The 12,364-nt window shown below is 42.4% G+C and overlaps 1 protein-coding gene across 1 annotated transcript in view; it reads left to right on the top strand.

Annotated features, from left to right (window-relative positions):
• Positions 1-498: 498 nt before the first annotated feature.
• The window catches only part of GDA (guanine deaminase), a 79,664-nt gene continuing 67,798 nt past the window's right edge, over positions 499-12,364 (top strand). Inside the window, exon 1 of the mRNA XM_038527081.1 lies at positions 499-721. Coding sequence (XP_038383009.1) covers positions 599-721 — 123 coding nt within the window. The 5' untranslated portion in view covers positions 499-598. The remainder of the gene's footprint in view (positions 722-12,364) is intronic.

The following is a 12,364-nucleotide window of genomic DNA, read 5'->3' as shown; positions in this document are numbered from 1 at the left end:
CTCCACCTGTTGCTGGACTTGTGCCTGTTCAGACTACAGGTGCTGCAGGTGGAAAAGGTCTGGTCACCAATAGCCCGAAGTTTAAAGGGCAGAGAAAAGCAGGAAGGTGCAACTCTAGGTATGCCAGTAAGGGAAGGTGGAGGGGGCGGGGGGACAGGTGCGATAGCAAATTGCTGAGGTACGGGGGTGGGGGCTGCAACCGTCGGCTCCTCCTGCCCCTTCCCTTCCCTCGCTCCCCTCCCCGGGGTCGGTCACTCAGCCACCCCGGGTTAAAAGAACTGCGCTGTGAGCGGTGATTTTGGAAACTCAAAGAGTTAACCTGCCAAAAACTAACACCGCGGAGGAGAGGAAGACCACACCCCGAGGGAGCGCGGAGCCCAGTGGCAGGGGAAGAAGCCTATTGGCATCGGGGAGGCAGGAGCCCGCCCCTGGGCGCGGCCTGCAGGGGGCAGGCTGCCGCTCGGGAAAGCGGGGGCAGGACGGAGCCCGGGCCCGAGGGGGTGCGCTCGGCAGCCGCCCGCAGGCGCAGGGACCGCTCCCCGCCCGCCCGGCGCGCCCTGCTCGGTCCGCGAGCCCCGCGCTGCGCTCCGCCGCCGACATGTGTGCCGCCCCGATGCCGCCCCTGGCGCACGTCTTCCGGGGGACCTTCATCCACTCCACCTGGGCTAACCCCATGGAGGTGCTGCGGGACCACCTCCTCGGCGTGAGCGACAGCGGCAAAGTAAGCGGGCGCGGGGTCCGGGCTCCCGACGCGCGCGGACAGGCGGACGCGCCGTCGCGCGGGGCCGAGCCGCCGGGTGCGGAGTGAGCTGGAGCGTCGGCTGCTCAGAGCCCCGGGCGCTCGCCCGCCGCCGGCCGGGGCCCCCCCCAGTCGCGGGAGCCGGGAGCCGGGGCCGGGGCCGGGGCCGGGGCCGGGGCCGGGGCCGGGAGCTGTAGGGAACTCGCCGTGGCCACCGGCGGTTGCTGAGACGGCCGTCCAGGCTGCTCGGGGAGGCCGAGCGCGGCGCTGCCCTCGCGAACCTTCAGGAACCCTTCAGGAACCTGAGCCCGGCTTCATGCATCCTTGCATCCTGCGCCTGCCTGCACGGGCGGGGCGAGGCGCCCCGGACGGAGGATCGAACTGATCGTGGGAGCAGTAACAGAGGAGGGGGTCACTTGCTTAATAGTGCTTAGCCCTTTCGCATAGAATAAGCAAAGGACTCGTTTACTCACCTGCTCGCTCAGCAGACAATGTACCGATGATCCCAACTAGATGACTCCTAATACTAGAAAGGACAGTCTCAGAGAAAGTATCCATGTCCCCCCAAGCCCCCCTATAGCCATCTGCATCCAAACAAGCAGTCCCGTTTTAAGGCTCAAAATGTCCACTATGAGTGTATCTTCTATTCTTGTTTCTCCAAACTCGGGATGTCTGCAAACGACCTAGGTAACTTGATGTCTAACACTTCCCGTTCAGACACACCGTGCAGGTGGTGGTAACTGCATCAGCAGTGGCTTAGCTAGTTTGGTAAGTGGAAGCCATTCCATTTTTAGCAGGAAAAAAAAAAAAAAAAAAAAAAAAGACGAGGATGGGATATTTTTGAGCTTTTCCCCAACTACCAGTCTGGTTAGCAAAAGTACACCTATTTGTGACTTGTCAGCTTGAAGTTACTATTCCTGACTAGAGATGCTTCCGAGTTGGTGACAGTTTTGAATCGTGACTCTTACATTTGGGGATACGTGAACTCTGTTTTCTTATGGTGCTTTAAAAACATTCCCTCTGTGCATATTCAGGGAGCCTGCTGCTGTGGTTCCAAGGTGATGGAACTCTCAGAGCTCCCCAAAATGGGGAGACTCCAATAACCCCCGAGACTGATGAGTTTATTGCATAGTACACTTGACCCTCAAGTTTGGGAGAACCTTTAGGCTTGGGGCAGGTCTAAGGAAGCCACTGAACTGGGGAGAGATGAGAGGAGCTTGCCTAATCACAAGCTGCTGTTCAACTCTTAGGTTTCTTTTTAAAAAGTAATTTCTCATATCCAGAACTTTAATTGGTAAGATAGCAGGCAAGAGGGTGGACTTGAAGACTGTTTCAACCAGTGGAGAGGAGTCAGAAAAGGAAATAATTTATCTAAAAAAAGTTACCTATTCTGGGGGTTGTACAGAAGAAGAAGCAAAATGTTGAGTCGGGGAGTCTATTCCTCATTAAGGAATGTACTGAAGTTATAAATTTAGAAAAATGCCATTCCCTCACAAGATAAAATTAACTAGGCATTGAATACCAAGGTGAGTTAATCAAGTACCTTGTAAAATATCCTAATCAGTGAATTGGTAACTGTTGATTGCTCTTCTAGCTGCAAGGCTGTTGATTGCTGACTATGTGTAAGGGGAGAATGTGCCATATATACTCCAAGATTTGATTTCTCCCATTTTGTAAGTGGGAATGCTTTGCCTTTATAGTTGCTGGGATAATAGTTATTTAAAAAATGTTAAGGTTCTTACACTAAATTATGTCCCCATAAAATAAATAAGTCTGTGGAGTCAGCATGATGTTTACATTTTTTACTGAGCTCCTAAAGCTGTTCACAAACCCTGGGATGATTGGAAACATCTCAGGTCGGGGATGGGGGTGGCCGGGGGACGGGTGGCAGAAGTTTGTTAATGTGTTGGTTCCTTGGGGTCATCCTCAGAGAATGTGAATCTGTAGGCCTGGAGAGGTCCCTAGGAAATGTCATTCCAGCAAAGGTCCCAGGAGATCTGGAGGCAGGTAGTGGATGGATTACATTTTGGGTGACCATAGTGTATAGGCTGTGTGATGGAACCAGTTGCATGGGGTCTTGGACCTAGTTCTTCATTTCGAGCCGAGGCCTGGGGTAGCATGTGAGAGAGAAGTGGCATGACTTCATCCTTCCTCTCCCTTCTAAACCTCATCTCTCATTTTGTGTCACTTCATTTAGACCCAGAGTATGAAAATGAGTAACTACTTTTAATTTATTAATTAAAGCCCATTCAAAACTAAGTTAATTAAAAAATGCTCTAGTAAATGTTTTAGTCCTGGGCATTCTGAATTCAGAGTTAGTTCTTCTAGTGAAGTGGCATGTAGCTTTTTAAAATAAAGACTCCAGAGTGTATAATTTATTTGCAGATATTTAATTATGTCTTGAGACACTATGTGCTCCGATATTACTAAATTATCTGATTCTTCCCACATAGAACAGGATCAGGTTGACTTTAAACTTACCTAAAAGATGCCCTGGGTCTTGTAATACACACTTACCTGGAAGCAAGCATGAAGAAGAGAATTCTTTTGGAGGTTAGTACCCTGGGGTAGCAGGAGAAAGTCCTATAAAGAAACCAGGGAACTGAGTTCAAGTTCAGTCTATACCACTTACTTTCTCTGAGACCATGAGTGAGACACGTAACCTGTCTGAGCCTCAGTTTCCTCATTAGTAGAATCAGATTTTCTTTCCTGAGTATTAAATGAGATAATGTATGAAAATGTGTGGCACTTAGTGGATATGTAACACATGACATATTCATTCTGTCCCCTTCTTTCCCTCTACTCCTAGTCATGTAGTTTTTGAATGTTGGTACGTTGGTGTTGGTGGGGTCAGGTTTGGACCTGACACCTAAGAAGGAATTCTTGAGTCTTTGGTGCAAAATGGTGGTTTTATTAAAGCACAAGGAAAGGACCTGTGGGCAGGAAGCGCTGCTGCCCCAGGATTGTGAGGAGCAAGTGATTATATACCTTAGGGCTGGGAGAAGTAAAGATAAAGGAAGTTCCAGGGGAAAAAAAAAAACAAACAAACAAAAAAAGAAAGTTCCAGAAGGACTTTCATATGCTAAAGAAGACTCAGGGTCCTGGAGGAATATTAATGATCTGCCTATCTCAGGTATCTGTCAATGGGCTGCAGGTTATGACATTTAATTTCATCTACATTTCCTTCTGCATTTGTTTCCCATATCACTATCAAACCCTTAACCCCTTCCTCACTGTAGCATTTTTTGCATATTTCCACATGGTGGCATCATACAGACCAACAAGTGGAGAAGAAAGCCATGGCCTGCGATGCACTATGTGGGAAGCGGAGAGGTCACCAGATCTCAGCTGTGCAGCCTCACAGCTCCTGTCATTGGTCCACAGGGGCACAAAGATGCTTCTGGGAAGAAAGATCTGACGAACATTTGTTGCCAGGTTCGCTAGCACATCATGTTTAGTATCCCACCGTGTCATTATTCTCACTTACCCATGGGGAAGTTGAGACTTGTCTTCAGCTTGAGTTATGACCCTAGGGTCCTGGGATTGAGCCCCATGTTGGGCTCCCTGTTCAACAGGGAGTTTGCTGCTCCCTCTCCTTCTGCCCACCCCCCCCCCCCCATTTGTGCTCTCTCTTACTGTCTCCTCTCTCAAATAAATAAAATCTTAAAAAAAAAAGAAAGAAGATGACAGGGGCAGTATAGTGTGTCAATTAAGATATGAACCTTTTTTTTTTTTTTTTTTTTTTTTTTACTTTTTTCCCCTTGAGTATGGTGGATACACAATGTTACATTAGTTTTAGGTAAGATGAACTCTTAAGAGCGTTTCTGTCACTACCTATGTGAATTTGATGAAGTCACTTAACATTTCTATTTCCCGGTTTCCTAATGTATAAAATAATTAGTGTAATCCATCTCATAAGGTTGTTGGAAGGCTTAAATGAATAATTATGAAGTGCATAGAATAATGTCTTGCACATAGCATATGCCCAATAAACACCAGGAGTTATCAGCAGTGGAGATGGAGAGAGGTGGGTAGGATTTGTAGCGACTGAGATCAAGTCGATTGGATTTGATGAGAGATATGTGTGACTGTATTAAACCAGATGGTGGGATACTTATTTTCCCAGCTTCCTGGTGGTAAAAGGTGGCCACTGATGACCTTGTGACATGCAGGAAGTTGGCTCAGAGGCTTCTTAGAAATATTTTTCTTCTTAATAAACACGGGAAGAGAAGGTCTTCCTTTTTTGGATGCTCTCATGAGAGGAGCTGCTGCTGCTGCTGTTTGAGACTGTGAGGAAAAAATTAAGATGATCTCAGAGCCATTTGCCTAGTCCGTTCTCGAACATCATAAAATACATACAGGAATAACTCACTGGATAGTTAACTGTCCCTGGAACTGCCTCCTGCCCACTGTCCTCAGACTTCTGCATGATAATGAAATGTCTTCTTTGTCTCCATCTCTGTTAATTGCAGCCTAGGACACCTCTGACTCTTGCATTGCTTTTTTCAAAGAATCATATTTTACAAAGGACTACTCACTGTCTTCCCCTTCTCCCATTTCTGTCTTCTCCTTACTGGCCCAAAATGTCAGTGTCTTTTCAGGCACCCATATCAGTAGTCAAACCTGGCCAGTTCTCCTCTGGGGTATCTTTGTACACAATCCTCTCCATTGTCATTGACCTTGTCCAGCCTTTCATTGCCTCTTGCTAAAGAAATAGAGGAGCCTTCTAGCTCTTTGCTCCCCTGCATTCTGGTATATCTTCCACATGCCAGACCATTACTTTCTTGGAGCATAATAGAATCATATATCTCCTCTTTGACAACCACCTGTGGCTCTCTGTTGTCTCTAACATCCAATGCCCCCGACACTGTAGGCATGACACTATTTGGCTCCAGCCTGCCTTTCTAATACTTCCTCCCACTCCATCCTTCTCTCTGGCAAATGGGAGGAGGATTTCCATGACTGGTTTACACCGCAAGGTATCCATGAGCTGAGGGATGTCTATCCCTGCCAATTTCTCACTGTTTCCTAGCACATCGTGTTCTTTTATGCCTCTTCTGCGGGTGCCAATCTCACAGCCTAGAATAGCCCTCCTTTTTCTACCCCCCCTTTTTCCACTTCACCTCTTGAAATAAAAGGCCCCATTCTGACATCGTCTTCTTTTCAAAAGTTTCCCTGATCATCATCCTTCAGGTAGAATAGATTACCCTTTGTTCTCCCATAAATGTTGCCATATATATTGAAACCATTGTTTTTCTGGTAGTTAAGAGCATGGCTTCTGGAGTCAGACTATGTGGATTCAAATACCAACCCTGCCTCTTACTTGGATGAATTTTCTAACATATCTGAGCCTTGGCTCCCTCATTTATCAAATATGAATGACAATAGTACCCTGAGAGAGTGGTAAGACAGATGAGATAGTGTGTGTAAAGCATTTGGCACTAGTAATTGACAATAAGTATTGGCCACTGTTCTTATTTTTCTTTCACTAAGGTAATTATTTCATTCTTACCTTTCATCATGCTTAGCTTTATAGAATGTTCTCACTCATTGAGCTGATGAGAAGTTCTTTGACAAATGGGAGGTGAACTGGAGAGAAGTTAATATTTATTAAGTCATACTGTGTGTCAGACTCTGACAGATTCTTTGTTCATCAGCAATCCTGAGATGAGATAGCATCATGATCATCTTTTTCTTCTTCATCCTCTCTGCTTTACAAATGAAGAATGGAGGCTCAGAGAGTTGTCTATCTTGGCTGTAGTCACAGCAAGTAAACGGCAGAGCCAAGATTCACACCCCTGTCTGTCTGATTTCCAAGATCTCTGCTCTTTCCAGAGTCTCTGCTGCCTCCTGTTATGGGAAAAGCTGAAATTATATTTTCCTAAGGGCTTCTCAACAGTATCCCATTGTTTCAGTACAAGTTAAGTGGTTAGTAAAGTGTGTTGCATGTGATATGTAATACAAAGATGTTTATGTGTGATGTGTAAAAAAAAAAAAAAAAAAAAAAAGACGTTTCTAATTCCAGAGATTTTTTTCCCAAATTATAGTTGACACACAATGTTACGTTAATTTCAGAAGTACAACAAGTCTATACGTTATGCTATGCTCATCACAAGCATAGCTGCCATCTGTCACCATACAACACTTCTACGATACCATTGATTGTATTCCCAGTTCTGTGCCTTTTATCTCCATGAATTGTTCTTTCTATCACTGGAAGCCTGTGTCTCTTACTCCCCTTCACCCATTTTGCCCATCCCCCTTCTTCCTGTCCTCTGGCAACCATTAGTTTTTCTCTGTATTTATGTGTCTGTTTCTACTTTTGTCTTGTTTATTCATATGTTTTATTTTTTGGGTTCCACATGCAAGCAAAATCCTATGGTATTTGCTTTCTCTGTCTGACTCATTCCACTTACATAATACCCTCTAGGTCCATCCGGGTTGTTGCAAATGGCAAGATCTAATTCTTTTTTTTAAGACGGAATAAGAGTCCATTGTATATTGTATACCACATCTTCTTTATCCATTCATCTATTGGTGGATACTCAGGTTGCTTCCACATCTTGGCTATTGTAAATAATGCTGCAATAAACATTGAGATGCATCTATCTTTTTCAAATTAGTGTTTTCATCTTTCTTTCTTTCTTTCTTTCTTTCTTTCTTTCTTTTTGTTTTGTTTTCATTTTCTTTGGGTAAATACCCAGTAGTAGAATTACTAGATCATATGGTGTTTCTATTTTTAATTTCTTTAGGAACTTCTATAGTGTTTTCCACAGCAACTGCACCAATTTACATTCCCACCAGCAGTACACAAGGATTCCTTTTTCTCTACATCTTTGCCAACACCTGTTATTTCTTTTCTTTCTTTCTTTTTTTTTTACTTGTTTTCAGAGGAACACCTGTTATTTCCTTTTTTTTTTTTTTTTTTTTACTCTAGCCATTCTGGCAGGTATAAGATGATATCCTAGAGAGATTTTTAAAGAGCACAATTGGACTTATTCTTTGAGGCTTTGAAGCAACACTGCTGGGTTTAACGAGTTTGCTACCCCCCTTCTGGTTCTATAACATTTCCTGTTCCTGGAATTTCTCAGCAATAATTTTTCTAAGATTGAGTTGATCTTAATAATAAATAAATGTTGATCATCTCCCAACAGATCTTATCTCATGCGTGATTTTGATGTTGTTTTCCTACTTTCTAAGAAGGCATACTCTTTTCCTTTGTGAAGACATTTTTTAGTTGACTTTATTACACTAATTTGTTAATGCTAAAGGATAAATTGCATTATCTTTAAATTTAACTTCTTTTTTTTTTAAAGGTTTTATTTATTCACTTATGAGAAACACAGAGAGAGAGAGTTAGAGACACAGGCAGAGGGAGAAGCAGGCTCCATGCAAGGAACCCGATGTAAGACTCTATCCCGGGTCTCCATGATCACATCCTGGACTGAAGGTGGTGCTAAACCGCTGAGGCACCCGGGCTGCCCAAATTTAACTTCTAATTGAGATCCAGTTTTCAAAACCTTTTGACTGTTGTATTTGATACTTCTGCTTGTCAAATGCTAATTTTGTCCCACTAATTAATTATTCATACACAATTACCTGAAACCATTACGTAGCAAATACCTCTCAAGTCTTTTCTTCCCCTGTTGGCCTGCACAGGATGGCACCCCTATGATTCCCATTTCTGTAGTCATAGTGCTCTTTCTCTTCTCAGCCTATTACTGGGTTTTTGAAAATTATTTTGACGGGATGAACCTTTCTCAGCAAAAACCCCACCAGAGAACCCAATTGTGTTGATCTCAATTTATCGGCAAGCTATTCACTCATGAGTTAAAAAACATCTTTGAAGGCTAGGGCAATGATACAGTAACTCTAATTAAAAATAAGTTCTTTTAGGCTTACATATAATATTATAGAAATTATAAGGGCCTAATGTTCTCCAGTAATTTAAATAGAAAAACATGTATCATGTGATCATATGCTCCCTCCATCCACCCACACCCTTATACACACGCATGTAGAACGCATTTTCAGAAGGCAATAATAAAATTAAGAACCTAAATAATACTTTTGTAGGGCAGGAGTGCAGAGTTGGAATGTGGAGAATTTTTGTGTTGTACTTTATAACTTTTTTGTATTGTTAGGTTTTTTTTGTTTCACTTTTATGATTTAATGTAAAATTTACCATTTTAGAGTGTATGCTTCAGCATCATTTATGACGGTCACAATGTTGTGTAACCATTACCATTCCCTAGTTCTAGAATATATCTGTCACCCCAAAAAGAAACCCATTAACCATGGAGCAGTACTCCCTTCGCTTCCCCTCCCCCACTCAGCAAACACTAATTTGCTTTCTTTCTCTAAGTTTGCATATTCTAGATGTTTCGTATAAATGGACACATACAGTATGTGACCTTTTGTGTCTGACTTTTTTTTACTTAGTTCAACGTTTTCAAGTTTCGCCCATGTTGTGGCATTGAGTCAGAGCCCCATTCCTTTTAACAGCTGAATAATTATCCATTGTAGAGATATATTTTGTTTATTTATTCATCAGTTGATGAGTGTTTGAATTGTTTCTATCTTTTTGTTTTGTTTTGTTTTGTTTCTATCTTGCTTACCATCAACAGTTCTGCTACCAACATCCTTGTGGAAATTTTAAAAACCTTTAAAATCTTTTGATGGCTTTCCATTGCTTAACTATGGGATGAACCTTAGCCTGGCCTCCTGAGTATTTGCCCAACTTTCCATATCATTTATGCCTTCATGTTTTTGTTTACACTCCTCTTTAATCTTCCATCTGCTGGATGAATATACCTTTTAAGACTAATTTAAGTGTCATTTCCTCAGTGGTATCATTGTTGTCACTCCAGCCCTCCTGTTCCCAGGCATAGCTAACCTCTTTGAGCTCCACTTTTGCTTGGCACCTTTTTACAGCTCTTACTTAGTCTCTTGACTCTTCCCCATAACCTCACCTTGAAGGGAGGGGTTATAACTTTATCACTTTCATATCCACAACTCTTAGCATACGGTAGGCACTCATATGAATATTTGTTGGATAAATAAATGGTGTTTGGACTCTCACAATGTGATAACCAAGTTGGAAAAGTTTACTTTAGGAGTCAGCAAAATGTACAGCGAGCTAAAAATATCTTCCAGATAACCAACTGTTTGAATAAGAACTCTGGGTTTTTCTAATCTAGATGCTTGATACAATGGCCACTGGGAGTTGTAATTAGTTTCATGTCCTAGTGAATAATTAAGAACCTGGAAAAGTAGACTTTAATTGGAACCCTGAGACCTCATAAAATTCTCAAATGTCTTTAACTCAGACTATGTTAAGGATTTGGAATAATGTAGATTATAGAGGACTGCTTATTCCGTTCGGTTTTGTATAGTGGTTTGTTAAGTGTTCACTTCTTTATAAGATGGTGATTTCCTTAAAATATTGCTTGTAAATTGCCACTTACAATTACAGTCCTGGAATATGGTAGGCCCTCCATGAATAATGGTTCTTATTATCCATCTCCTGTCCCTCCTAGTACCTAGTGCTTTAGCACAAATTGGCATTCAGTACATGCTTCCGAATAAAAGAAAGGACAGAATGGGCTGCTGTACTCTGTATGCTATTCCTTTGGGAGCACAGATGAGGCAGCAGAGTTTTTCCTCCATACCATTTACCTAGAAGTTGTTTTCCTCCTGCCATGTGTAGAGCGGTCTCATATAAACCTTCACCCTCTTTTGAAGTAAAACACAGAGAGAAGCCATTCTAGGTCCCCAGCTCAGTGGGAGCATGTGAACCTTCTCAAGATCCAGCCTGCTGTGGACTCACTAGTCCTGTGGAGCTAGTATGCTTGGAGCTCGTACGAACTGACAACTGATGAGGAAAGAACAAAGACTTCAAGGGGTTGGAATAAAATGATGAGCAAAAGAGATGCAGGTTCTGTCTTATTTGCACTCAGAGTCAAAAATCAAATGATCATGGAAAAGTATATGATTTCTAAAGGAGAAAAATGCAGAGTGCAACAGAGCGTGAAACCAGAGGATGTGGCTTATTTTGAAGAGGTACTTCAAGAATGCACTCCTAAGAAAGTGACATTTGAGTTGAGTTTGAAGGTTAAATGGATTTAATTAGGCAGGGAAAGATAGAGAAAATGCCTGTGCCAGAGACTCACTGGGGAGAAAGAACTGGGAACTGATGTGATAGAGAGTAGAGAAGGAGAGTTGGTGGAAATAGATGAGGCCAGAGAGCTAAGCACCAGACTATTGTAGGCTTTTTCATTTATTCCCAAGACAATACAATGGGAAACCAGTAGAGGATGTTAGATAGAGGAAGATAGATCAGATTTGCATTTAAAAATGTGTATATAAACAGTAACTGCAGAATAACAGTAAAAATTGCAGGAAAACAAACTGGACCAGTGGTGCAGGGCAAGAGTAGTTGCCAGAGGAGATGAGTTGGAAAGCAATTGCAGTGGACCAGGAAAGAGACACACAGATGGTGGTAGAGTAGTGGTAGAGAAATGGGCAGATCCGTGACACAATAGAGAGGCAAAAAAATCAGTGAGATTTGGTGACTGGTTGGGTAGAGAGGGCTAGGGACAAGCTTCTCTGGGTTTCAGGTTTATACAACTGGATGGATGTGTTGGCCATCACTGGTGGAGGGAACAGAATAGATCCACCCAGGGAGAGCAGGCTCAGAGGTCTGTTATGATCACGCTGAGTTGAGGTGCCCTTGTGACATCCATATGGAGATATCAGGTAGGTGTTGGCTTGCAGGTCTGAAGCTCAGAGGAGATACCTGAATGGTAGCTATAAAATGTGAAATAAGGATCAAAAGAGAATGACTAGGTTGAGAAAGGCAACCCAAAGGTCAGGGGATAACCATGGGAGGGTAGTGTAATAGAAGGCAAAGGATAGGACACAACTTTAGGAGGAGAGAGTAGAGCAGATGGTGCACATTACTGAATAGCAGAAGTAAGAGGAATAATACTGGGAAAATGTCCAATGGATTTAGCAACCCGAGGTTATTGCTGGCCTTAAGAAAACTTATTTTGTAAAGAGAGAGGATGGCAATCAGCCTGATTTGGGTTTTGGAATGGGTAGAAGATAAGAAAATGCAGAAAGCGATCATAGACAACTCTTCTGAGATAATAAAGGTGTCATATTTTTGTTTACCATATGAGAAAAATAAAAGTGCCTTTAATAGTAATAAAATACAAATAAATTACATATGTTTTATTCTACCAATGCTTAGGTTATTTGAGGACTTTTTATACAAATGTTTCACTTCCATAAGTTATGTAAGCACTGGTATTGCCCACTTGGAAATGTTTGAGTGGATGCCAAGGCCTTGGCAAACATGTTATATGTCACAGCTTAGAAGTAGCTGCAGCCTTCTTAATAATCATTTTACTGTCTTATCTTAGAAATATAATTTATCTTTTATGTGTCACTGAAAATCTTTGTGTTCTGTCAGTGTTTTTGTTTTATAATGCAGGATGCCAGTAGTGAAACTGTTCTCATGTTGTTAAGATCAAACAGGAAAGGCGTACCTTTTCCTTAGGTTTGAGATTTTTTTTTTTGAAATTAAAACAAAAATAAATAAATAAAACTGGGAAAGACCAT

Source organism: Canis lupus, chromosome 1 (assembly GCF_011100685.1).
Source record: "Canis lupus familiaris isolate Mischka breed German Shepherd chromosome 1, alternate assembly UU_Cfam_GSD_1.0, whole genome shotgun sequence".
In the NCBI taxonomy this organism is placed as follows: Eukaryota; Metazoa; Chordata; class Mammalia; order Carnivora; family Canidae; genus Canis; species Canis lupus.
Note: the sequence above shows the minus strand (reverse complement) of the source record. Positions and strands in the feature narration are given on the sequence as shown.